This window comes from Fusarium falciforme, chromosome 7 (assembly GCF_026873545.1).
Source record: "Fusarium falciforme chromosome 7, complete sequence".
NCBI classification, from domain to species: domain Eukaryota; kingdom Fungi; phylum Ascomycota; class Sordariomycetes; order Hypocreales; family Nectriaceae; genus Fusarium; species Fusarium falciforme.
The window spans coordinates 2,684,251-2,707,347 of record NC_070550.1 but is presented as its reverse complement, the minus strand read 5'-3'; the positions used below and the strand labels follow the sequence as shown (position 1 = coordinate 2,707,347).

Genomic DNA, 23,097 nt, shown 5'->3' with positions numbered 1-23,097 from the left:
CTGAATCCCCTACCCCCTGGCCTCGCGAAGCCGTTTTCACCAAGAAAAGCCGGCCTTGGTTACAGCCGTGTTATCTCCAACGATACTAAGGATGTCGCAATCCTCATCCTCCCTCCTACTGGTGCGCTTCGTCGATAGCTGCCGACGGGCCGGTTCCGCTCTCAGTAGAAGTTGGAGTGACATACACGAAGAGTTACGAGTTGAAGCGAGATTCATAATCACGGATATCCGGCACGTTTAAACGTGGATTGCGCATCGCATCAATATTTGTCTAAAAGGCGAACTAGGATACTCTCCTGTGGCGACATATTCTTGTTCATCACGCAATCACTAACGACAGGCCGATCTGCGCATCAAGACCGAGTTTCTGAGCCCAAAGTCATGAGTTCCTAGGAGAAAATCTTGCTTGCTCCTCACAACAGTCCAACTCCCAAAGTTGATCGTCAGCATCTGGTCCCCATCATTCAATATGGCGGCGAAGAATGTCCTGCTGCTGGTTGCTGACGACCTCGGAAAACAGCTGGGCTGCTACGGAAATCCCTACACCAAGACCCCAAACATCGACAAGCTTGCCTCCGAGGGTGTCAGGTTCGACAACGCTTTCGCCAGCACTGCTTCGTGCAGCGGAAGCCGCTCCACCATCTACACTGGGCTGCACACTCACCAAAACGGGCAATATGGCCTCAACAGTGGAAAACACCATTTCATGACTTTTGATCACATTGAGTCTGGTCCTGCTCTCCTGGCCAAAAACGGAGTCAGAACTGGTATCATTGGCAAAGTTCACGTGGGACCCGATGCTGTTTATCCATGGGAATGGCGAGCTGAGAGTCTGACGAGGGATGTTTGGTGGTCTGCTCAGCGAGCCAAGGGATTCTTTGAGGCTTCTCAGAAAGATGGCAGACCATTTGTGTTGACCGTCGGATATCACGATCCTCATCGAGATCGCACTCGTGGGGGCTTTGGTAACGATGAGCCTGTCGATGAACGGATCCAAAGCGTTAAGTACCGGCCTGAGGATATCGTTGTTCCTGAGTTTCTATCGGATACCCCTGGAGCCAGACAGGAGCTGGCAGAATACGCCGAGGCTATTAGCCGATTGGATCAGGGAATCGGCTTTATACTCAAAGAACTGGAAGTTGCTGGGTTTGCTAAGGATACGCTCGTCATTTTTATGAGCGACAACGGACCTCCGTTTATGAACTCAAAGACGACTTTGTACGATGCAGGAGTTCGATTGCCACTCATCATACGGCAGCCAGGCTCCAAGTCTTCTGTCAACACCAACCTGGTGTCATACGTCGATATCCTACCTACCATCCTGGACTGGGCTTTGGGTCAAGCTTCACAAGAAGCCAAGAAACAGCTATCCGGTCGCTCGTTTCTCCAAGTTCTCCATGAAGTCAAGGATCTTGCCGATTGGGACCACGTCTTTGGATCTCACACCTTTCATGAATCAACCAACTACTGGCCCACTCGCTTCATCCGAACCCGTCGATACAAGTACCACCGCAATATTGCATGGAGATTGGATTTCCCATTCGCCAACGATATTTATGGATCTTTGACTTGGGAAGATATTCGGAACGCAGAAGAGAGTCCAAAGAAGATTGGGCAGAGGAAGCTCAAAGACTACTTTTTCCGCCCACCCGAAGAACTTTATGACTTGGACAATGACCCTCAAGAAGTTACGAACCTAGTCAAGAGTCCTGACCACCAAGAGATATTGGAAGAGCTGAGGGGCAGGCTGGAAGATTGGCAGCGAAGGACAAATGACCCTTGGCTTTACCGGGACGGAATCTCTATTTTGTTGAACAAGCATCATCTTGATGCCGGTTTGGAAGTCCCAGATAAGTGGGATCTGGACATCGAGCATCCTGAGACAAACAGAGGTGATGTACCAAAGTACAAGAACTTGCCCTTTGGCATAGCTGGAGCTAGAGATTAGCTATACCTTCATTTATCAAACTACTGAACATGATCATAATGAGCATCGCTAAAGGGTGCTCCATCTTGCTCGAGTTCTTGGCATGATTGTTAACGTTAGGTAACTGTGTTGAAGATTGAGGACCTATACCATACGGTACAACGCGCCTGTGTTGCCTCTATGTAAGATCCTTCTCATCGTGGAGTATAAAACTTGTGCAAAATCAAGACACATTGGCGTTTTCTTTTAACCATCCTATCACATGGAGCGAGTCAACCACGGGCAGTCATGCAACCAGTACAACCATGAGCATGCAGGAAGAATAACCAGTTTTCCTCAACTCGTCAAGGGCGCTGCGTACGGGACTCGGCCATCGGGGAGTCGGGGTTTGAGTTCTACCCTGGTGAAAATCATGGATCTGAGTTCACCAGCTCAGGCTCAGTTCACGGCGAATGCTACCTATCCCCGATAGATCCCTAACATGAAGAACGCTCCGGCCAGATCTCATTGGTGGAATATTTCTTCTGTTCTAAACGCGGAATGGTGCTTGATCATCAGAATGGCGAAATTTATGCTTCTGGATACGTGCAAGCCTTATGTATACCCAAATGAGCCATCCCAGAAAGGACCCAAAAGGTTCCCAGAAACCTGTATCTCTACAACAGCCCTAAATCCGAAGGTTGACCCCGCAGAGGCACATATTCGGAGCGTCATTCCAGATGCGGAAGTGAGCGTTGGGGGTTAGCTAGCTACCTAGTGGAACCTCATCCGCCCCCATGATGTCGTGATAGCTTTTCGGATCATCGGTGCCGAGCACTAAGAAGGAACAACCTTGAATTGGTGGCTTTCATTTAGCCTAGGGACCGGCTGCAGATTGACAGCGGTAGTAGCACCACTTGGAGTGGTCACATCATCTGTACGCAGTAGCACGTTGAAGTGAGGCTCTTTATCTTTGCAGAGCGGGTTGAGCAACATGTGTAAGTCGATTCGCTCAGGTGGCTAAAAAGACGTATATAACAAAATGGATGGTTGCTTTTCAAGATAACTAACAGCAAGCTCATTCCTCTCTTCAATCAACTTTCGAGTTCACATTACAGCCATCAGAGGCTTCTTGTCCACAATGAGTGACCCAAATCATGTTACTGAGGTCTCCAAGACGCCATCTTTCCAAGTCGATGCTTCCAAAGATGCATGGACCGATCTAGCGGAACCTCAAGACACTAGCAGAAACATCGGCTTCTGGGAGGCACTGACTCGCCACAACAAACCTGCCGACCTCGACGCCATCGCCACCGAGCGAAGCGTTTTTGACGATCCCGACCTCGCACAGTTTTATCAACCGCCTCCCGAGTATGAGAACTTTCATCGCTTCGACCCAAGCGAGAGATGGACATATCGCGAGGAACAAGCTGTTCGGCGAAAGACGGACCTCAAGATTTTTGTCTGGATTCTTGTCATGTTCTTTGGTCTCAACATCGATCGAGGCAATCTCGGCAATGCTGCTGCTGATAATCTGCTTGATGATCTCAACATCAACACCAACGACTACAACAATGCGCAGAATATGTACCGCGTTGGCTTTCTTATTGCGGAAATTCCATCTCAGATGGTTGGCAAGTGGCTTGGCCCGGATCGCTGGATCCCTGTTCAAATCATCCTCTGGAGTCTTGCTTCTGGCGGACAATTCTTTATGCACAACCGCGCCGGCTTTTTCGCCTGTCGATTCTTTATTGGACTCTTCATGGGTGGTTTCATCCCTGATTCCATTCTGTACCTCTCTTACTTTTATAAGAAGACCGAGATGCCCATCCGCCTTGCTTTGTTCTGGTTTGTCGACTCTATGTCTGGAGTCGTTGCCTCATTTATGGCCTACGGCATCTTGCACATGCGTGGTGTTGCCGGTAGAGCAGGCTGGCGATGGCTGTTTCTCTTGGAAGCCCTGATCAGTCTGGTCATCGGTGTCCTGAGCTTCCTCTTCCTCGTTCCCGGACCTACACAAACCAAGACGTGGTGGAATCCTGCGGGCTACTATACCGAACGCGAAGAGAAGATCATCGTCAATCGCGTCCTCCGTGACGATCCATCCAAGTCTGGCATGCACAACCGAGAGCCAATCACAGCTGGCATGCTTTGGAGGAGCCTCAAGGACTACGATCTCTGGCCTGTCTACGCCATTGGTATTCTATTCGAGATTCCTACTTCGCCTCCAAAGACCTACCTCACTTTGTCTCTGAAGGCTCTTGGTTTTAGCACATTCAACACGACTCTCCTCACAATTCCTGCGACCGTCTTTGCGGCTATCAACATGCTCTGGATCACATTCCTCACTGAAAAGTTCCACCAGATCGCATTGTTTGGTCTACTTGCTCAACTCTGGGTCCTGCCTCTACTCATCGTCGAGTACACCTCGGTCCAAAGCCTGTCGCACTGGGCTCAATACGCCCTGGCATTCCTCATCATCGGTCAGCCATCCGTCCACGCAGCTCAAGTCGGCTGGTGCTCTCGACTTTCCAACTCGGTCCGAACTCGAGCAATCAGCGCTGCTTTGTACAACATCACGATCCAATTGTCCGGAATTGCATCTTCCAACATTTACCGTGAGGATGATAAACCTCTCTATCACCGCGGAAATAAGAACTTGGTGGCTATCACTGTCGGAACAATCTTCGCGTATGCCTTTGCTAAGGGATACTATACCTACCGCAACAAGTCCAAGAGGACCAAGTGGAATAGCCTGTCGACGCAGGAGAAGGCAAACTATCTCAACAACACGAATGATCAGGGCAATAAGCGCTTGGACTTTTTCTTTGATAGGTGAGTCAACTAACGTGTCCATACCACTGTCTCCTACGCGGCTCTGGCTGCCTTATTTGTGATACACTCATCACATATTTGTCCCCACTCTAACTGATCAAAGGCTAAAAAAAAACAATAGTTAAATGGAGGCATTAATCGGTCTGGCGGATTTGCGAGAATGGCGCGTGTGGGTTGGGTGGGAAGAGTTTAATCTTGTCACCCTCGATCTAAGGTCCAAGCTACCTACAGCTCGGCCTCGACAGCTTTAAGCTCTTATGAGGCTTTCTAGAGGTTAGTGCTTGGCTTTTGGGCCCTATAGGTAGAATTATTAGCCAAGGAATTGTTAGGGACAAGAATTTTGCCTTGTTTTGGGTTCCGAAAGAACTTCCTTATACTTGATTACGTAGGCGGCATTGCGTGACACTATTCTACTCCATGAGGACAACATGATTCGCTCCTGATTCTCATGTAGCCCAGGAGCAGTTGACCCCTGAGCCTCGATACAAAGCGAAACCGTGGCAGGCATGCTTTGTGTCACTTGGAGAGCACATAAGCCCTCACAGCCAGTAGTACCCTCCTTGGCTATTCAGTGACGCGAGAAACAGGACGAGATAAAGTCATGTACATGTTGCTACATAATTTGTGGCTGATCTCGAACATGTTATGAAACTGACAACGGGCCGTGCCGTTTCCACTGAATGGGCGGAATGTAGCTAGCCAACCCTCTCAAGGAGCATGTCTCATAACCTCACCATGATCTTGTCTCTACGATTCTATCCAAGTACCGGGTCCTAAGGGCTCGGGACAGATACACCCTATCTCCGAGATCCACCGGGCGCGCTCAGTCTTGTTTTCGGGTTCCCAACTCCTTCCACCCACTACCAATTCTTTTCTGTCTCAAGAGGGGAAGTTACACGTAGACACAGCAACGGATACCCCCCGTACCACCATACTGTACTCTGTACCACCTGCACCAGGTGTCACCCGTTGCTCGTGGTTGTCAAGTGAATGGCCACAGGAGACACACCGAGATGCGAAGCATCGGAACCTCGGCGCGGCAGTTTCGGATCTTCGTCAAAGTCTATCCCACGGTTGTATCGGGGTTGTTGTGCAGATGCCCATTTGTGAGTGAAGTTGTCATCGTCTTACCTTGGGACAGATGCTGCCACACCTTCGGACTGTTGTGGTTCAGGAGATTGAAAAGTCATGATGTCGTCCCAGATTCCCGTACTCCTATGAGTGGAGGTGGGACGTCTGCTGAGTTGCACTGCATCTTCTGTCTCTTGCAATGCATGCAACGCTCCAGAGTGTGGGAGTTAGCTGGTGGCTTGCCATACCGTTGCGTGGGACAAGCGCCTCACTGTCCCTTTGCCCCAGTGATATTGAAAAGCACAAAGACAGGACTAGTTGAAGCCCCTGATCTAGGAAACCGACTCTGACTCAGTTTCAAAGATATGGTTTCGATTCAAGACAGCCAGCCATGGCCTGCTCTTGCCCATACACTAGCCATATTTTATTCTCATTAGAGACAAATCAATGCGAACAAGTCTGTAGAAACCGATGATCATGATTCAAAGTTACGGAAAACGGCGACCTGCAGTTGTCTCTGTGTAACATCTGTCGTGCTCGCCATATGTGGACGACCTCCCTCCGTCCACCAACACTCTTCCTCGAGTAAATGTCTTTCTGCTACTTCCTTCTTTGTGCGCCTGCCTCGAGCTTGTGGCTCAGAACAATCGTCAAGCTGCACTGCGGGGTCGGATACACACTTCGGTCCGAATGTCTTCGGGCTCTTGCCTTTTCGCAACCAACTTGGCCTGCTCGAAGACGCAGATCACAGACACAATAGTCAGTCCGACGGAACAGTGGTCCCGAGACATAGAGGTGTATCGTCTTTCTAGCGAGATTCAGTAGTATATATATTCATCTCCATCAGGCCTGTGGGTTTACACTCTTCACTCTTCACAGCTCCATCATCTCATCAAGCAAACTACTTGCCCACCAACATTCATCATGAAGTTCTCCACTGCTGCCATTCTAAGCCTCGCCACCGGCGCCATTGCCATGCCATGGTCTACCCAGCCTCGAAACTCTCATAGCGAGATCACGTTAGTCCCTCACCTTCTCTTCCCCCGTTGCCATGCCACCGCTTCTCAGGCAGTCTTTCGCCAGGACTTGTTGGCATGACTTATTATTCTGTCTTGGAACTAACATACTTTTTTAGCCTTCGAGTCAAGGTCGGCGAGTCGCCTACGAAGGGCAGGCTGGCCAAGACTGATATTTGCTGGCTTCTTTGCGCCTCGGATGAGATTCAATGTCCTGAGGGATGGGTATGACAATTCGTGACCAATTCTAGTAGGTTACAGCGCTAACAAGTATGTAGTATGCCAGCCAGCAGGGTGAATGCTGGACTTGCTGCCGAGGCTCCGAGGACCTTGGGCTGTGAGAATACTCATTGAACTTGGACGAATACGCCCCATGGACTTCTCGATGGAAACAGACAGAAGGGGTTGTTTTTAGCATGACTATGTCTTTCATTTGCGTTCTGGTCATGGGCATGGACAGTGAATCTCAGGAGTGGGACACTCTAGTGCATCAAGGTCCCTCCTCAGCTTGTAGTAGGCATAAGTCCCCTTCTCTGCAAGTGACTATCACTTGTTAGCTATTAAACCACACGCTCATTAGACTTTTGGGGGCGGCGTGAAAGAAGTGCTTTTATTTTGCTACATGGGCATGGGCGCAGCTGTGATTGAGACCTATGGACAGCACAATGCCTACACTGCTGCAATTGGCCACGGCAGCCTCTAGGGCAAGTGAACAACCGTTTATTGAGAGCAGGGAGAACATCAAGTCATAGTTCCACAAGCCTGAATACCGCGGTCGCAATTGTCTCTACAGCCACAGTCGGTTCAGTTAATGCAATTATAATGTAAATAGCTACGTTCTAAGACGATGAACAAGAGACAGTAAGAGTACACAGAAGATGAAAGACGAAGAAGGCTTGAAATTACACAGTCTCCATAGCTTTCATTCCACTCATTCGTACATCCTCATGTAGGGAACGTGAACCATGGGATAATGAGTGTCATGAGGTCCGAAGGGACACTTCCAGTAGACCCGGTGAGAGTTGGACAACTTGCTCAGGCCTTTGCTCTTGTACGGAGTCTTAGTGATCTTTGTGCAGGGCATGTCCATGTGCAGAGTTGTCCATCGTTGGTAAGGCGTGGTGCCAGTCTCCATTCTCCAGCGGCCATTTGTAAGAGTAAAGTCCTCGAGCTGGGAGTCGACAGCCCGGATAAGCCAGAAGTAGACCTTGACGGCCTCGGCTAGGGCCTCGTTGAGGTTGCCCTGGATGGAGATGAGCCCGTTGCGCACATAGACGCCGTATTGGTCGTTGCCAAACTCTTCCTGATGGTCCTTCTCCCAGTCAATCTCCAACATGCTGGTGATAAGATCATGGAGGTTCTCCGAACCCGCAAGATATTGGTTGACAAACGACTTCAGAGGGCCAAGCTCAGTAGTGACTTTCTTGGCAGTGGTTGGCATTTCCTGCACGACGGGCATGAACTTGAAAACGTCCTTGGCCACCTTTATCTCGTTGTTCTTGATCTTGTTGACCATCTCGTTGGCTGTTGGGACCTTGGCCCAGTTTGACCTGAGTGTGTTCACGTCGCCCAATAGACTAGTGACCTTGGCGTTGTGGCCAGCAAGGGGCTGACTGGCCTGGATGAGGCTGTAAGTCATACTCATCACATTGTCGACATTTCCCATGAACTTGTTGATATGGAAACGATTGCCCTCACAGTAGTTGAGCTCGCCGCAAATGTAGTGTCTGTAATTGTTGAGGGTCGAGTAGATGTCGTAGAAGGCTTCAGCGACATTGTCTGTTTGATTCAGAACGTAACCAGTGGACTTTTCAAGCCCAACGAGACTATCTCTCCAGCGGTTCTGGACGGGGATGATGGGGCCGAGGAGGATTCGGTATGAGGCGATGACGTAGTTGTTGAAGACGGCGTAGATTAGGTTGGAGTCGCAGACGCCCGTAGCACGGCAGGGGTGGATCACGGAAATCATGGCCCGGAAAGTCGGAAGCTCCAGCTGGACTACTCTTAGTGACTGAATGTCCTAGATGAGGGATAGAGATACACACATCAGCGCCAAAGGCGACAGCCCAGCCGTTTGCCTTGAGTTTGTTCACGGTGGCCACCCTGTTATGCCCATACTTGAGACCTCCATTGGTGTTACACTAGGCTTAATCAGCAAGAAGGTATTGGAGAGAGAGAATAGAGAGCCGTACCTTCTGCAAGTCCTGAGCCTGGTCGAGGTAGTAGTTGTTGCCCAAGTCAAAGTTACCCGCCGAAGAAGATGTAAACTTGCCCTGACTGTTCAAGGTGCGCAGCTTGCTGAAGCAGTTGCAGATGGGATCTCTGGCCTTGAGGAACTTGTCGCCGAGTGTCTTGCCGAGGACTTGACGGATCTTGTTGCAGACGTTGATCTTGACGTAGGTGATTTGGAGGCTCGTAGGGACGTTCTTGTAGTAAACATCGATGCCTACCAGCGTGAGCATGCGGTTGCTAATATGTTTGGAGAGGCCTTACCCTTTACGCATTGGGTTTTTTTGCATGTCTTGTTGGGATTTGTCTTTGTGCCACATTTGACGGTGATCGTTTTCTTGGTCTTGCACGGGTTTTTCTGTCCCTTGGACGTTAGTAGACGCTCCTCGTATCAGTTAGGCTCCGCTACGTTAGAAGACATACCTTCTCGAACCTCTTTCTCGTCGTAATGACCTTGAAGCCGTTGGGTACCGTGATAGTCGCCTTGCAGCCCGAGTTGGCGCTACCAGTGCAAATGTCGTTCAAACTGCTCTGCGCGGAGACGACATCCCCGAGCAGCATCAAGGGCATCAAAATGAGTGAAAACTTCATCTTGCCGGTGTCTGTCTGAAGACGTTGAGAACTTGCCGTACCACTTTGCAAAAAAATCTCAGGGACAACTGAAGTCTTATCCCCAAGCGAGGTAGCCACCAGATCCAGCGAGCTGAACATCGTGGCGCGTCTAGCACGCCGCCACGATAAGCACAGAATCGATAGTCTCCCAATGGCCGACCAGCCCTGTAAGGCGGAATGCGCCCACAAGAGGGAAGATCAAGCGAAGCGAGGGCTGCTAGAGATTAATGGCGTTTTAACCCACCAGTCTAGACACAGGTTCCTGACCCCTGGACACCGCCACAGCTTCTTTTGGTCCCCGAGAGGCCAGAAAAGGGATCAAAAACGTTGGTCATGCTTCGGTGAACAAAGGCTTGGCAGCGTCAAATGCCAAGACGACTGAGGGTCTATCCAGGACCGAGACCACAACTACCGTGCCGTCGAGACCCTCATTCAGCTGGCCATGCTCCCTTTGAACCCAGAAATCACCGCGTGATGCGCATAGTTAAAAACTCTGAAGCGATAATAAGCATAATAAGCTTAAAAACAAACCCATGACACACGGCGGAATCAACTGGCCCCCCGCCCCCTTTGCTAGGGCAAGCCACATGCTTCGTGGCTGAACCGGACTTTGTCAAGCGCCTAACCGAGGATGAAGATAATTTCCGATTTTTTCTGGTCTCCTCTTTCACGATGTGTCTCTCGGCCGATGAATAAATAAACTTCGTGTGTTGGCTTGCGCCAGTTTGAAGGTTCCCGGCTTTGTGGAAAGTGCACATCTGATATATGTGCCCCTGTCGATTGGCTGTGGCTTGTGCCTGCGTTGCTGTCAATGGGCAGACTCCGTGCTCTGTACGAGTCACCGGATTGGGTATTCTGCTCATGGTGATGTGCTCCGTATGGTGCAGCAGGTGATGGTAAGCTGCAGCAATAGAGCAGCCCTTGGAGAGGGCTGTTTTGTTGACTACCCTCATTCATCTTGCAAACCTGCCCTCGTAAATCGCCCTGTGAAGGGCATCAAGCAGAGTGAGTGAGAAAAAGTAAGCCATAGCGCAGCATTATGGGTGTCTCACTTTCTGAGTGAGATGACTCAGGGATCAAGTCAATGTTGCATTGACTGGAATGCCACTTGCACAAAACCGTACTCAGACGGTGGAGTGGAAACACCTTCTCCCTTAAAAGCAGGCCAGCAGCTGAACGCTTCATCCTCGACGCTTCTCCACCACACTCAGTGACAAGGCAGACTCTGCACCATTCTCGGATCGAATATGGGTCCTTCCAAACCTTAATGCCCGTTTGATGGCGGACATTTGAATCGTTTCCGCTGATCCATTTCCTCCAAGTCCCCACGACATCCCTGCAAATTCGACCGTGATAATGCCGCGTCTGGGGAACAGAGATGCGCTAGTATCCTCACTGGAGACCTCTGCGCTAATCTCGGCACTCGGTTAGAGGCGAGGGCAGTCTAAACTCGCAGCCAGAGCCGAGTGGATCGATCAGGTTTGGTCTTCTCGTCCCCGGCTGGGTAGTCTTTGGGGATGTTGATCGGGCAAAACGAGCTTGCTTCTTACCTCGTGGCCGTGAAGATTATATGACTCGAGACTGTAGCGTGCAACTAGTTTAAACACTAACTAGCATCAACCATCCAGCGCAGACATTTGTTAGATACTCTACCACCGTGCTTCTTACTCCTCCCACAATCACAAGAGTCAAGAGCCGTGCTCAGGTACTTTGTGCAACTCTCCCTAGTATGGCTAGACTTGCAAACATCATCGACTTTCAGCTCAATCGTGACAGACCTCCACAATTTATCCTTGTAGGTGCTTTCCCTGGAGAAGCCTGCCTGCATGGTGCCCATGTCTTTGAAATTGTCGCAGTATCTGTTAAAGTGCCTCTCAATCGTCCATCAGGGCATGTCTATGTCGTTGAAGCACTCGACCCTGTTGTTCTTTTGGCTCAGTTCTCGCATCAAGGGCCGGGCTTCAACTATATCAAGAAACACAATATCAACACATCATAGCATCATATCCCAATGCTAACACAGTTGGTCTCTCTACTGCCTGCAGGAGAGGGGTACACCTCTACACGCCAAAATGAACATAGGGAACCCAATTCAGGAGCCCTGTCTCCAAGTCATCTTCGTCATCCGAATACAAGAATTTAGGTTTTCTGGTCAACCCACCCCCGCCGTTATCTCCCACGTTTGAACTCGTATCTGCCCCCTCGTCGGAAGTCCTGTCACTACGTGGAGGTTGATGTCCAGGAGATCCGCAACACGCAGAGGGTTAGCATCCCCGTCATCGAGGAATAGGTGCCTATGGAGAGGGTTGTAGTAGTTTGTCGAGCAATGGCCTGCGAAATGAAAGATCTTGCACTTCTGCAGGCACTCCTTGAGTTTCTCCTTCTTCCGAATGGGTTCTACAGGTGTCAGTTTCATTTTCTCGCAGATCTTGCGGAGCTCTGCTACTTCTTGCGTTGCAAATCGTAATCGATCCTGTCCTCGCGTGTTCTCCACTGCGACGAGTAGCGCTTGGCTTGGGTCGGTGGATGCATGACGACGAGCACGGCCATGGATGATGGCCTTGATGGAGCTGCTATACGATGAAACGACCCTATCGAGAACAGTCTCTCCAAGCCCTTGTCTGTGACGACCTGCTGCGTGGAGAGGAAATCTGCTCAGGGGACCGGTAGGAATCCACCAGATACGCGGCCAGTTCCCCCCAGCAGGCGTACGGTTGAGCCCAAGGGCTTCAAGAGTCGGTTTCGCCACTGTATCCCATAGCCACTCAAGAATCTGGTGATTGCCGAGATCTGTTTTCTTGGCCTTATTTGTAATCTCCTCCCTATGAAGGCTGGGCAAGGGTAGGACCCGTGTTTGGTGCTTCTCAACAAGGAGTGCATCACAGCGATACTCGCTGATATTGATGATAACAAGTGGCCCATCCACCGCCGCACCTTGGATCTTAAATTCGCTGGGCGGCCCCAGAAAGCTTGAAAATTCTGGCAGTGCTCGGATGTCCTCAATCAGCTCGTCGAATTCTTTACCCGTCTTGTAACGTTGGTCGCCCCGAGGAAGACTATCCTCATGATCACTGCCAGAGTCATCGCCCTCCAACTCATCCCGCAGGCGAACAAATTCCTTCGCCATGTCCGGATGACGATCCTGTAACTGCATGATGTCAACTCTCATGGCTTCGATCGACTCAGCCAACACGCCTCGGCCTTGCTCAAGCAGATTCAGTGCAGCAAGGCATCCCTTCTCGGCAAACAATGCCGCCGCCACACCGTCAGAAGCCACTTCGGCCATAAGGCCGAGGAGATGTTGTTTATCCTCATTGTCAAGGGATCTCAGAGCAAGGTTAGGCATCCGTTGGAAGACAAATTCTGCAGCCTCGAATGCATGCTGCTAGTGTGCATGAGTAAGGCAAACCTGCAGCATGGTGGCCCCGGCAGTCAAGTGATCAATTCGAGAAGCATTTGGCTGGCACATGGCCGACCGAAAACAATCAAGCGCCTTCTCAAAGTCAGAAAGTTGTCCGTTTCGTTCATACCGAGTTACAATCATGTTTCACAGGTTGCAGATATGTAACATATCTTCGTCCAAACTGGACATGACTTTCTCTCTCGGCGAAACCCGGTAAATCACGATTAAAGATTTCCCTAAAAGGTAGAGAAGCTGCGTAATAAGGGTGAGAAGGGCGTGATAGCAACATGCATCCGGCCCGAGCTTGGCAGAGTGGTTGGTAGACTTGAGAGATTTACCGCGGTACCATTTAGGCATCCATGCTGCGGGGAAGATAACGCCTCAGCAGGTGAGACAGGCCGAGGAGGCTGGGTTGCCTTATTCACGCCTTGCAGCCCTGTTTGCTTTGCAAATTGGTTCGCCTAACCGAGAGGCTGTCAGTCTATGAAGGACCTCAGAATTTGTCCCTGGATATTCTTTCAACTAAGAGTATCATATGTATCATGTACATAAATCCATCCAGAAAATTCATGCTCATTATCCTGACCCATTCGGTTTTCTTTGCACATCTCAGAAGTCCTCAACCATCCATAACGCTACCAGACACAAATACGATTAGAACAGTAGCATACCTATGTTAACGCAAGTCAGCAGAAGTTAAACATCATAATTAATGCTTGGTGGAATAACGTACGTCGTGCCTGCGACAATCAACTCAACAGTTCTCGTGTTAGTCAATTCAGCAAGAATGGCCAGATACGAAATCGTGGAGAATATGACAACGAGAATTCTTCCCGCGTTGGTGCCCACAAGATTGCATATGACTATAGGCATCATAAGGAGCAGCGTGATGAGAAGCAGCATCAGTGCCCTGGCAATCCTCCTGATGACTGGCCCTGAGTAGATGTGGACATTAGGATCCGACGAGGCGCTTCGATACCTGCTCTGTCCTCCTGTAAACGTGTGAATACAACGTGTGAAGCGTATATACACACCTGCCGAAAGCGATCTGAGAAGCGAATGAGCTTGTCTTCTACCCAAACCTCGAACTTGATCATTGCGCTGTCATTTGTAAGGGCTAGAGACGATAGCTCGTTGCGATGCTCCAGAAACCGGATTTCTTGCCTATCCACACATCCAGTTCCCCTCAGCCAGTTCTGTAGACTATCCACATCTCTCTGCCCGGCCGTGTTTAAGCTCAGGGCTTTTTGAGTTCTTTCTACTAATTGGTCTATCCAACGTGAGCATTGGAAGCAACCGGGTAGAGGGCGTACGAACCATATTCGGCAAGACGAGCGTCAATATCTGCAAGAACAGATTTTCTACTCTGATTGTTGTCGATTCGAGATTTCCCAAGGAATAGAGGACAGGGTTCTGACTCGTCGATTTGCTTCAGCTTTTCCTCGAGGACTGATATTTGGTCTTGTTTCAAGAGTAGCAGCCGTGATCGGAGCATATCAAAGCGGCGGCATATAAAGAAGCGATCGTAGGACGAGACTAGCGCAGTAAGACGAGGGTACCCAGGTTTGTAATCCTCGACTGCATCTTGTTAGCCCTTTGCACTGATACTAGCGCAGACTCAGTACTTTGAGGCCCAGCCGCCTGGGCTTTGCTAGATGGTGATGCGTCCCAAATAGGCAAAATAGGTGGGCATGATCGAGAAGGTATCATAGCTCCTCTGATGCTATTTTTGAAGTAGACCTAGGTAACGTAACGGAGATGGCAGATTACTGTCTCACAGTAGCAGTCACAGCACTGTTTTGAGTCGGTGCATTTTCGACGTGTCATGTCGAGGTTGAAAGTGAGGCATTCTTCGTTGGCCACCAGAGCCCAATGGGATGTTGCCACGAACGGTATGCGCTGTTTTTCAGCTGCAGATGCATGTTGGTGGCTGGACGGCTCAGTTGCCAAGTGAAGCCTACGGTTGCCTTGCTGACCTTACGAATGGACGTTCCCCGGGCGCCTAGAAATACTTGAGGGGCTCTCGGGCTTGCCAATAACCATCCACACGTTGACAGAGCAGTGGAAAAGAATTGGAAATTGCCCTCAATCCCACAATGACTAACTCTGAAGAGTAAGCACCACATAAGTCACCCAGTCTCTCCTGATTGTGAGCATGCTAACTAATCTTCAAGTCGTTCGCCAAGCCCCGAATTCACTGAGGCCGGCAAGCGCCCTTGGGTGGCCAGCTATGATGTCCGTATTCCCGTTAACCAGTCATATGGGTTTCGCTGACAAAGGCTTTTGAGCAGACGAGTGGCCTTCACGTCGGAGACAAAGTGCGCCTTCGCGACTCCAATGGAAGTTGGTTGGGGCCTTATTTGATTGCCACGCTTCCAGCGCCTGGAAAGTGCACGCTGAGCTTAGAGAATGGAAAGCCGCTGGGTAACGGCGAGATCGACATTAGTGTGATTAAGGCTGCCTGAGAAGGGGGCGATGTTATTGTAATTCTTTCGTGATTATCTGTCTTGGTTCGCCCAAAGCGGACCAGTTCGCGACAGCTTGTCTTGTCATGAATCAAATAACCGAGCTTAGCTTTGAGAGAGATGGCATCATGGGGGCTGTGCTAGTGACAACCAGCGTAACTGACCGAGCTCAAAAGGTGCCCAAAAGGTCTCTGTGCATGAGACATGCATAATATTTCAGGCTGAAAATGCCGACCTCGTAATTCTGCAAAAGACCTGCTAGCACTACCCTACCATGCGTTGTGTAGTTTTAAGTTGATCTCCCGAGGGCTTGCCCACAATTCCTCTCGCTCACTTTTCTTGTCCCTTCAGCTCATACTACCAAGCACGCTACCAAGACGATGTCCGCAGATCCTGCACCAATCACGCACTACGCGCTCTTGATTGGAATTGCCTGTTACCGGGGCCAACCTCTCCAAGGCTGTGTAAATGACGTCCGTGAAGTGGAAGAGCGTCTGCGAAAGCATCGACAAAACCTCGACATCAAAACACTCACCGCAAGCCCCATCGCCCCGGGGTCTTGCTATCCCACTGAAGACGAAGCCTTTTTACCTACCTACAGCAACGTCCTGTTGAGTCTCCACAGCATAATCTCACGAGCGTCATCTGGTGACTTTGTCTACATACACTTTTCCGGACATGGCACTACAGTGACACCAGAATGCCACGGCGACCGCAAGCCTGATGCATCTACCGGTGACCTGGCACTTGTTCTTTTCGAGAAAGAAAAACCTGGTTTCCGTTATCTTCGCGGCCAAGAATTGGGCGTCTTGTTGAAAGCCGCTGTGGATAAGGGTTTAAAACTCACTCTTGTGCTGGATTGTTGCTATTCTGGAAGCGTGGTCCGCAAAGATGAAGTTGCTCGCTGCCTCCCCTACAACTCAGAGGTGGACAAGAAATATCCCCCGTTCCGGTGGCCAGCTGCCCTCACAGCTGATTCTTCAGTTCCTTATTCGACGAAACGTGGCGCTTCAATGCGTATAAACTGGCTCATCAATCCCACCGGATACACCGTATATGCCGCATGCGGTCCGTCAGAGTTGTCGGGGGAGATCTTCGCCAAGGACAAGTATCACGGGATCTTGTCCTGGTTCCTACTTAGGGCATTTTGCAAGATGGGCCGCGTTGGGGGGAGGCCACACTACATCTATGCCCACCTATGCGCCAGATTCCGGGAGAGAAAGCTGCTCGACCAGAAGCCTATGCTCTATGGAAACAAACGCCTTGGGTTCTTTGAAGATCTTACCGCCGATTTGTACGCGGCGCCCATTCCGATCATCAAAGATGGCCCACTCCTACTTTTAGACGCTGGTGAGGCACATGGAGTTTGTGAGGGAGACAAGTTTACTCTGTGTTCCGTTGATCATGATCAGTCGGAAGACGCAACACCAGACAAGGAGGTTTTTGAGGTGGCAAAAGTTCGACCACTTGTATCCGAGCTGAGCCCCGTATCTCCAAGAAGCGCCTTATCTCCAAGAGGCGCCTTGTATCCTTCCGGTATGATGGCGACAGCACTCAGTCACTCATCACTTCGAAAGTACCCTATCAGACTTCAGGTCCCATCACAGAGCAACCATACTTGGAAAACGGCTATTCAGGAACGACCATCCTTAAATGTAGCCATGAGAGATACAACACTTGGAGACTTGTCCACATTCCACGTCACCGTCATTTCCAAGGAGACTTACGAAATCCGGGATGCGTCGAACAAACTGCTAGCAGGCTTGCCACCTCCTATTTCAGACCTCGAAGAGGATCCGTCATTTCTCTTGGACGTGATAGAGCATCTCACCAGGTATGAGATGGTCAAGAATCTCTTTAGCAGCTCTCCCTCGCAGAAGTTCGTCGAGTCATTCCAAGTCCAGCTTCACGACGAGTCGTCAGGAAAAACCTTTCTGCCAGGGTGTTTACGCAATGGACCTTTCCACCCGCCTTGCTCCCACCCAGAGTGTGTAGTGGAGATAAAAGAGAACGCGGCCCTATGTCTAGCGGTGAGAAATGAAGGGGGAAAGGACCACAACCTGTCTCTCCATGTTTATAACCTAGACGTCTTCTGGGAAGTCGAAAACATGCTCGGAGGAGACCACTTGGTTCTTCCACCATCCAGGACCAACATCAGTACAGATTCCCGTTCTAAGTGGATCAAAGGGATGAAAATAACGTTTCCGCAAGAACTGAAAGATAGAGGGGAAACTCAGTGCGAAGAGATTATCAAGGTCTTTGTAACACGCCAGCCTACCTCATTCATGTCTCTAGAACTGCCTGCAATTGGAGACATCTGTGGCCGACGCAAGGCCAGGAGTAGCCGAGGAGGGTCTCAACAATACGAGTCTGACGACTGGGCGGTATTGAATTTTCGTATTCGCATTCTCACTACATAGAAAAGGATGAACGCTTAGCCAACAGCCAGCAACATGAGTATTATTCCACGCGAGACAAAGAGGCACAACAGGGAGGACAGAACTTGATACAATGGGGGCGTGTATGTTAGCGGTTAGAAATTATTCCAGGTAACTGCCAACTGCTGGCTAGACCTCCTGTCGCATTCGTCAGCTCGGCCAATAAGAGTCGGACCGGATTTAGATGCTCAATTGCCCGGGCAGGGATCTCGGAGATAACCTCGTCACTTGACCCGAGCCTCAAGCATGATGAATTCTAGCGCGCCATGTGGCCTTGTTGGTCGCCGATCCGGGTACTAAACCCGCGACAATCGGATAAATGCAGTCAAAAGATCCAGGCAGCGTGATTGATGTTGTGGTCAGCTTGGAACCCGCGCGACCGCTTACAGTGGCCGCGTGCGCGTTACGCGTCTGTAAAACGACTCACCAAGTCCCAAAACGTCCCCAAGACGTATTAATCGTCAACCGATAGAGCTTGCATGACGCCAAAATAACAGAACCCTGGCTGAATGTCGTAGGGCATTGAACGAATGACGACTATTGATCAATAATCTATCCCTACGGGGTTCGCACCTCGGTAATCCGTAGAGTCCGTGCCACGCACGAGTGATTAGCAAGCAACAGCCCAGGCTAAACGTTAGAGATATGGATAGCATCAAGTTCGAAACAGCTTAGATTTCGTTAGTGCAAGTCTTTTAATGCTTATCTAGATTCCTCCTCATGTTAGTGACTCATGTAGCAATCTCCGGTTATCACCAGGCCGAGAATGCGGACGTTCACAATCGCATAGGCCTCGGACAACTGATGATTCGTAACTCCATTTCATTGGGGAGGGCCTGCATCAATTCATCGCACTCGGGTAACCCTCACTAAAAGCGAGCTGTTGGTTGTTGGTCGGTGCCCGGAGTTTAGTCCAACAATCCGGTCTCGGCCTTCGGACACGCGCCCCGGGACCGAGAGACCATCAAAGTCGGAGCACGGCCATATGACCGGAGAGAAAAACGGAAACTTATCTTATCATTTCAAGATCTAATCCTGAAACTGTCCAATGACGTTGTCGCAAAAAGATCGTTCTCGCTCCCTCGCGACTCGGCCTTACCAGGAACACCGAAGGGGGCAAGCTGAGGTCCATTGTAATCCCGCCAACGGACCAATGAATGAATTTCGCAAAGAGCCTGCTTTGGTCCCTTTTACGGGCCATGAGCCCAGGAAAGGTTCCGCTCCCCAGAAAATGGCCTGACGTTTGTTTTATTCTTAAGCTCCCTCTTCCCATTATTTGGTTCATGGTTGAGAAAAGTCAGGTTATTCCCGGTCGGCCGCTCCCTGACTCCTTTCACTGGCAAACAACTACATCTGCAGCAGCCATGTCCGACAACACTATCCGGCAGTCCTCCCCTGAGCCGACACTGCACGACGACTTGGACATGTCGAGTCCTGCAAGACAGGGCATCAACGCGCCAGAATGGCGTCAGAAAAGGGTCTTGGCCGTCAAGGTCCTTATGGGCGTCATGGTGGCCATCCTCGTCGTCTTCCTTGCCGACCTTTCATACCTTTTCGGTGCATCCTTCAAAGTTAACGATCGAGTATCGGCGCTTAACATCCTCGTTGTTGATTACGATGGTGGCCCTATTGGAGAGTCAGTCTCAACTGCCTACCAGGGTCTGCAGAGCCGCAAATTCCCATCCCTCGACTTTCAATCATCCTCCGACTACCCCGACCCTGAAGATGTGAGGCACAGCGTGTGCAAGGCCGATTACTGGGGAGCCGTCTTCATTCACAAGGGCGCATCTGACCGTCTTGCTGCTGCTATCGAAGGCGGCTCTGCAGCCCAGAACTACGACCCTACGGACAGTGTGACATTCATCTACAACAGCGCCAGATACCCAACCACAGCATCTGGATACCTCGTCTCCAACTTCCAATCCCTCCTCGGCGCCATGCGAGGTGGCTACTACCGAACAAAGGAAGGCCAAGCCGCCTTTGGCAACGTCAACAGCAGCGATCCCGCCGCCATCCAAGCCTACCTCAACCCCATTCAGGGAGCCCCCGACGTGATCCGTCCTACGAACCAAGCCGCGAGAAACCTCTACAACACCATCAACATCGTCATGGCTATTCTGGGCCAGTTCTTCTACGTTCTCGCCATGAACGGCATCTTTGACAGCTTTGGCATCCACAAGAGCATGCGCATCAGCCACGTCTACGTGATGCGATTCATCACCGGCAAGATCTTTTCGATGCTGTTCGCCATCGTTGTTACTGGATATATCTGGGCTTTCCGCGAGGATTGGGGTGTCAACGGTGGACACTGGGCTCTCACGTGGTTGACGTTCTGGCTGTTTATGGATACCAACTTCCAAGTGCTGGAATCGACTATAAACAGTTTTGTACCGATGCCACTCACACCATTTTTCCTGCTCACATGGTTCATGGTCAACGTTGCGGCCTGTATTTTCCCCTTTGAGCTCATGGCTGGATTCTACCGCATCGGATACGCATTCCCCGCTCATGCTCTTTGGATCGTTCTGATCGAGGTTTGGTCCGGATGCGGCAACTACCTGCACATCGGTCTCCCCATTCTGTTTGCTTGGTGGGTGGTGGGACACGTCACGGCCGTGTTTAGCATCAGGAAAAGATGTCTGGCGCAGGCGGCGGCACCACAAGCTGCTACTGCCACTGAGGGGAAGGAGGAGTAAGGGAAAAAAGGAACCTGATAGACATATACCCCATTGATGCGCCAACATGGCATCCTTATAGACACGATAGAGCATTACGCAAGCATTGCAGTATTTTTACTTCCTGTAGTATAATAATAGAACATCACTACTCGAAATCTTCTCACTTTTTGACTTATAACTCGATCCTTCTCTCAGTGAAAAGTTAGCAAAGCTAATTCCTTGAGTCTGGTTTATATACGTCTTTCACAGACAAGTCGTTAAAGTCAGGTGGAATCCGTCAGCACTAACAAGAATAGACGAAGCTGATGTCCAGTTTAGTCGACTTGCTTGATCTTGACGTTGTCATGCAATCCCTTGCTAGCGTCATCCCAAGGTGAGTAGTAGATACAAGAGCATTTAGATGGCAAGCCAGGTCATGTAGCCTATGGTAAGATATATAGATACTTTACTATATCGTAGCTAATGTATCAAGACAATCTAATAGCTGAACTCAAATGCTATCCAACTAGTATTCTTCGGGCCTTCGGGGCGAGCTTAAGCTCCGTCTTGACAATGACGTAGTTGCTGCATGGGAGGAGATGCGATACCCGAGCTGTAAGCTGACAGATCCATCTGTCAGATGTGTTTAACCCTGCCCTGACAGTCAGCCATAATGACACTAAGAATTGAGTCCAGCGGAATAATAGGTAGAGTAACTTGCTAACGGCATTGCTTTACGTGAGGGCATACCATATGCCATCATCATCTCGAGCACTCGATATAGGCATTACAAGGCTGTAGGTTTGGGCCCTATTTCGGTCCACGACGAGAAGCACTATCCGCCACGGCATATGTATCTTTCTATAAGTCTCAATGGCCTTGGCAGGGGAGATGATCGTCTCCAAGACAGTCTTTGCCGGGGTCGAGGTCAACCTGGTGGGGTCATGCAGCCCCGGGCCGGCCCGCTCGGAACAAACCCAATTACGAGATTGGATTTCGTATTCCCGACGACACTCGTCACTTTATAAGATATTTTAAGCATAAACGAAGCGAGAAAAGGTCTTTAATCTTGTTTAATTCCACACTGGGCCTATGTATTGCTGGGGTTCGGCCGTTGACACCTCCCTTGGATATGTTGCCCAGGGGCCATTTACTCGGCGAGCAGATACGAACGCAAATTACGCCTCAGACTGAAATTGGTTGACGTGTGATTCGGCTTCGAGGCCTAGGTGGGATTAGATAGCTTTAGAATATCAATAGGATCGATTTTACATTGAAATGGCAACGTGTGTTTCGTGCCCTCATGCTCCAGGTTTTAGGTCCGAATGAGTGAGATGTCGACAGTAAGGTGAGTTCACCAACAAATGTGCTAGAAGGATATGCGCGCGCACAATGTATTGAAATGAAAAGTACAGGTCAATCTGAAGGTCACAGTCCAGCTATAGACAAGAAAGATCCCAATCCCATCTCCTCCACTCTTTTTCTTCTCACAGATGAAGCTCTCAGCTCCAAATTCAATCACTGCATTTAACCGCTGTTGAAGCCGTCAACAAGGTCGTTACGAGCGCGGTCCAGGTTAGCCTTGAAGCTCCCGTCCTTGATGCCAACGTTCGCATCGCCAAAGTCGTGGTTCATGAGCTTGTCGCGGATCTCACCACTGGGAAAGCCCTCCCAGTTGACGAGAGGTCCAACAAACCAGTATCCCTTGTGGTTCTCGATCTCGTCGTCCTCTTCACTAGCGAAGCGGAAGGCGTGAGTAGAGCCGCCATCCTTGTGGTAGACAATCTTGGCGTGTGTGTCCTCGTGGAAGCGAACATCGCCAGCCTTCTTGGTGTCATAGTCACCGTGAGCGGAGGCGGCGACGACTTGAACGCCCTCATTGTCCTTGGTGAAGACGGCAATGTGCTCCCAGTCGTGTCGGTGGCCGCCGCTGATGACACCCTGAACGGATTGATCACGCTCAAAGTAGTAGTCGTACAAGTAACCACACCAGTGGTTGTTGCAGCGAGTGCGCACGTAGACGTTGTTGTTATCAAGGTCTTCAATGTCGCGGCACTTGTCAGACCACGAATATTGGTAATCGACCGTGTCGCCAGTAGCGATGTTGCCGTCCTTGTCGATGGCTGGCACGTTGTAGCAGCTGTCCTTGTCACTGTCTCAAAGTCAGCATCAGCCGCGATTGTGTTACCGTTCAGCTTACAAGTCCAAGGCAGGCTGCCACTTCTTTTCCTCTTCAGAGCAGTGCTCGTCGAGGGCACGGGGAGGCTCATCGCGCTTGAGGAGCTCGCGGTAGAGGTTCTCAATGGGGTTTGCAAAAGCGGTGGTGGCAAAGAGGAGCACCATGCCCTTGGCAGCCAGGCCAGAGTTCTTTGTCATGTTGAATAGAATGGGTAGAGTTGAAATTGATGATGAGTATGAATCTCTTGAGGAGATGAGAGTGTGTTGTTGGCTGATGAAGCTATTGA

The 23,097-nt window shown here is 50.2% G+C and overlaps 10 protein-coding genes across 10 annotated transcripts; 6 read left to right on the top strand and 4 right to left on the bottom strand.

Moving 5' to 3' along the window:
* Positions 1-469: 469 nt before the first annotated feature.
* Positions 470-1,948, top strand: NCS54_00947700 (Sulfatase domain-containing protein; the record flags this gene model as incomplete). Its single annotated transcript, XM_053154825.1, has 1 exon — positions 470-1,948. The coding sequence occupies one exon, from the start codon at positions 470-472 to the stop codon at positions 1,946-1,948; it is 1,479 nt and encodes a 492-aa protein (XP_053010800.1).
* A 1,099-nt stretch (positions 1,949-3,047) lies between these two features.
* NCS54_00947600 (MFS domain-containing protein) lies at positions 3,048-4,745 on the top strand (the record flags this gene model as incomplete). Its single annotated transcript, XM_053154824.1, has 1 exon — positions 3,048-4,745. One exon carries the CDS (start codon positions 3,048-3,050, stop codon positions 4,743-4,745), a length of 1,698 nt encoding a protein of 565 aa, XP_053010799.1.
* A 1,991-nt stretch (positions 4,746-6,736) lies between these two features.
* On the top strand, positions 6,737-7,169 carry NCS54_00947500 (Hypothetical protein; the record flags this gene model as incomplete). The annotated part of the gene is made up of 3 exons (XM_053154823.1): positions 6,737-6,831; positions 6,948-7,053; positions 7,107-7,169. 3 exons carry the CDS (start codon positions 6,737-6,739, stop codon positions 7,167-7,169), a joined length of 264 nt encoding a protein of 87 aa, XP_053010798.1.
* A 590-nt stretch (positions 7,170-7,759) lies between these two features.
* On the bottom strand, positions 7,760-9,648 carry NCS54_00947400 (Hypothetical protein; the record flags this gene model as incomplete). Its single annotated transcript, XM_053154822.1, has 5 exons — positions 7,760-8,821; positions 8,874-8,969; positions 9,021-9,274; positions 9,322-9,415; positions 9,481-9,648. 5 exons carry the CDS (start codon positions 9,646-9,648, stop codon positions 7,760-7,762), a joined length of 1,674 nt encoding a protein of 557 aa, XP_053010797.1.
* Positions 9,649-11,821: 2,173 nt separating this feature from the next.
* On the bottom strand, positions 11,822-13,087 carry NCS54_00947300 (CHAT domain-containing protein; the record flags this gene model as incomplete). The annotated part of the gene is made up of 2 exons (XM_053154821.1): positions 11,822-13,054; positions 13,079-13,087. 2 exons carry the CDS (start codon positions 13,085-13,087, stop codon positions 11,822-11,824), a joined length of 1,242 nt encoding a protein of 413 aa, XP_053010796.1.
* A 604-nt stretch (positions 13,088-13,691) lies between these two features.
* On the bottom strand, positions 13,692-14,782 carry NCS54_00947200 (Hypothetical protein; the record flags this gene model as incomplete). The annotated part of the gene is made up of 5 exons (XM_053154820.1): positions 13,692-13,743; positions 13,806-14,056; positions 14,107-14,342; positions 14,390-14,650; positions 14,698-14,782. The coding sequence occupies 5 exons, from the start codon at positions 14,780-14,782 to the stop codon at positions 13,692-13,694; spliced, it is 885 nt and encodes a 294-aa protein (XP_053010795.1).
* A 386-nt stretch (positions 14,783-15,168) lies between these two features.
* On the top strand, positions 15,169-15,537 carry NCS54_00947100 (Hypothetical protein; the record flags this gene model as incomplete). The annotated part of the gene is made up of 3 exons (XM_053154819.1): positions 15,169-15,185; positions 15,247-15,307; positions 15,352-15,537. The coding sequence occupies 3 exons, from the start codon at positions 15,169-15,171 to the stop codon at positions 15,535-15,537; spliced, it is 264 nt and encodes an 87-aa protein (XP_053010794.1).
* Positions 15,538-15,917: 380 nt separating this feature from the next.
* On the top strand, positions 15,918-17,957 carry NCS54_00947000 (Hypothetical protein; the record flags this gene model as incomplete). Its single annotated transcript, XM_053154818.1, has 1 exon — positions 15,918-17,957. One exon carries the CDS (start codon positions 15,918-15,920, stop codon positions 17,955-17,957), a length of 2,040 nt encoding a protein of 679 aa, XP_053010793.1.
* Positions 17,958-19,339: 1,382 nt separating this feature from the next.
* NCS54_00946900 (DUF3533 domain-containing protein) lies at positions 19,340-20,671 on the top strand (the record flags this gene model as incomplete). The annotated part of the gene is made up of 1 exon (XM_053154817.1): positions 19,340-20,671. The coding sequence occupies one exon, from the start codon at positions 19,340-19,342 to the stop codon at positions 20,669-20,671; it is 1,332 nt and encodes a 443-aa protein (XP_053010792.1).
* Positions 20,672-22,159: 1,488 nt separating this feature from the next.
* NCS54_00946800 (Hypothetical protein) lies at positions 22,160-23,008 on the bottom strand (the record flags this gene model as incomplete). The annotated part of the gene is made up of 2 exons (XM_053154816.1): positions 22,160-22,784; positions 22,833-23,008. The coding sequence occupies 2 exons, from the start codon at positions 23,006-23,008 to the stop codon at positions 22,160-22,162; spliced, it is 801 nt and encodes a 266-aa protein (XP_053010791.1).
* Positions 23,009-23,097: the final 89 nt, after the last annotated feature.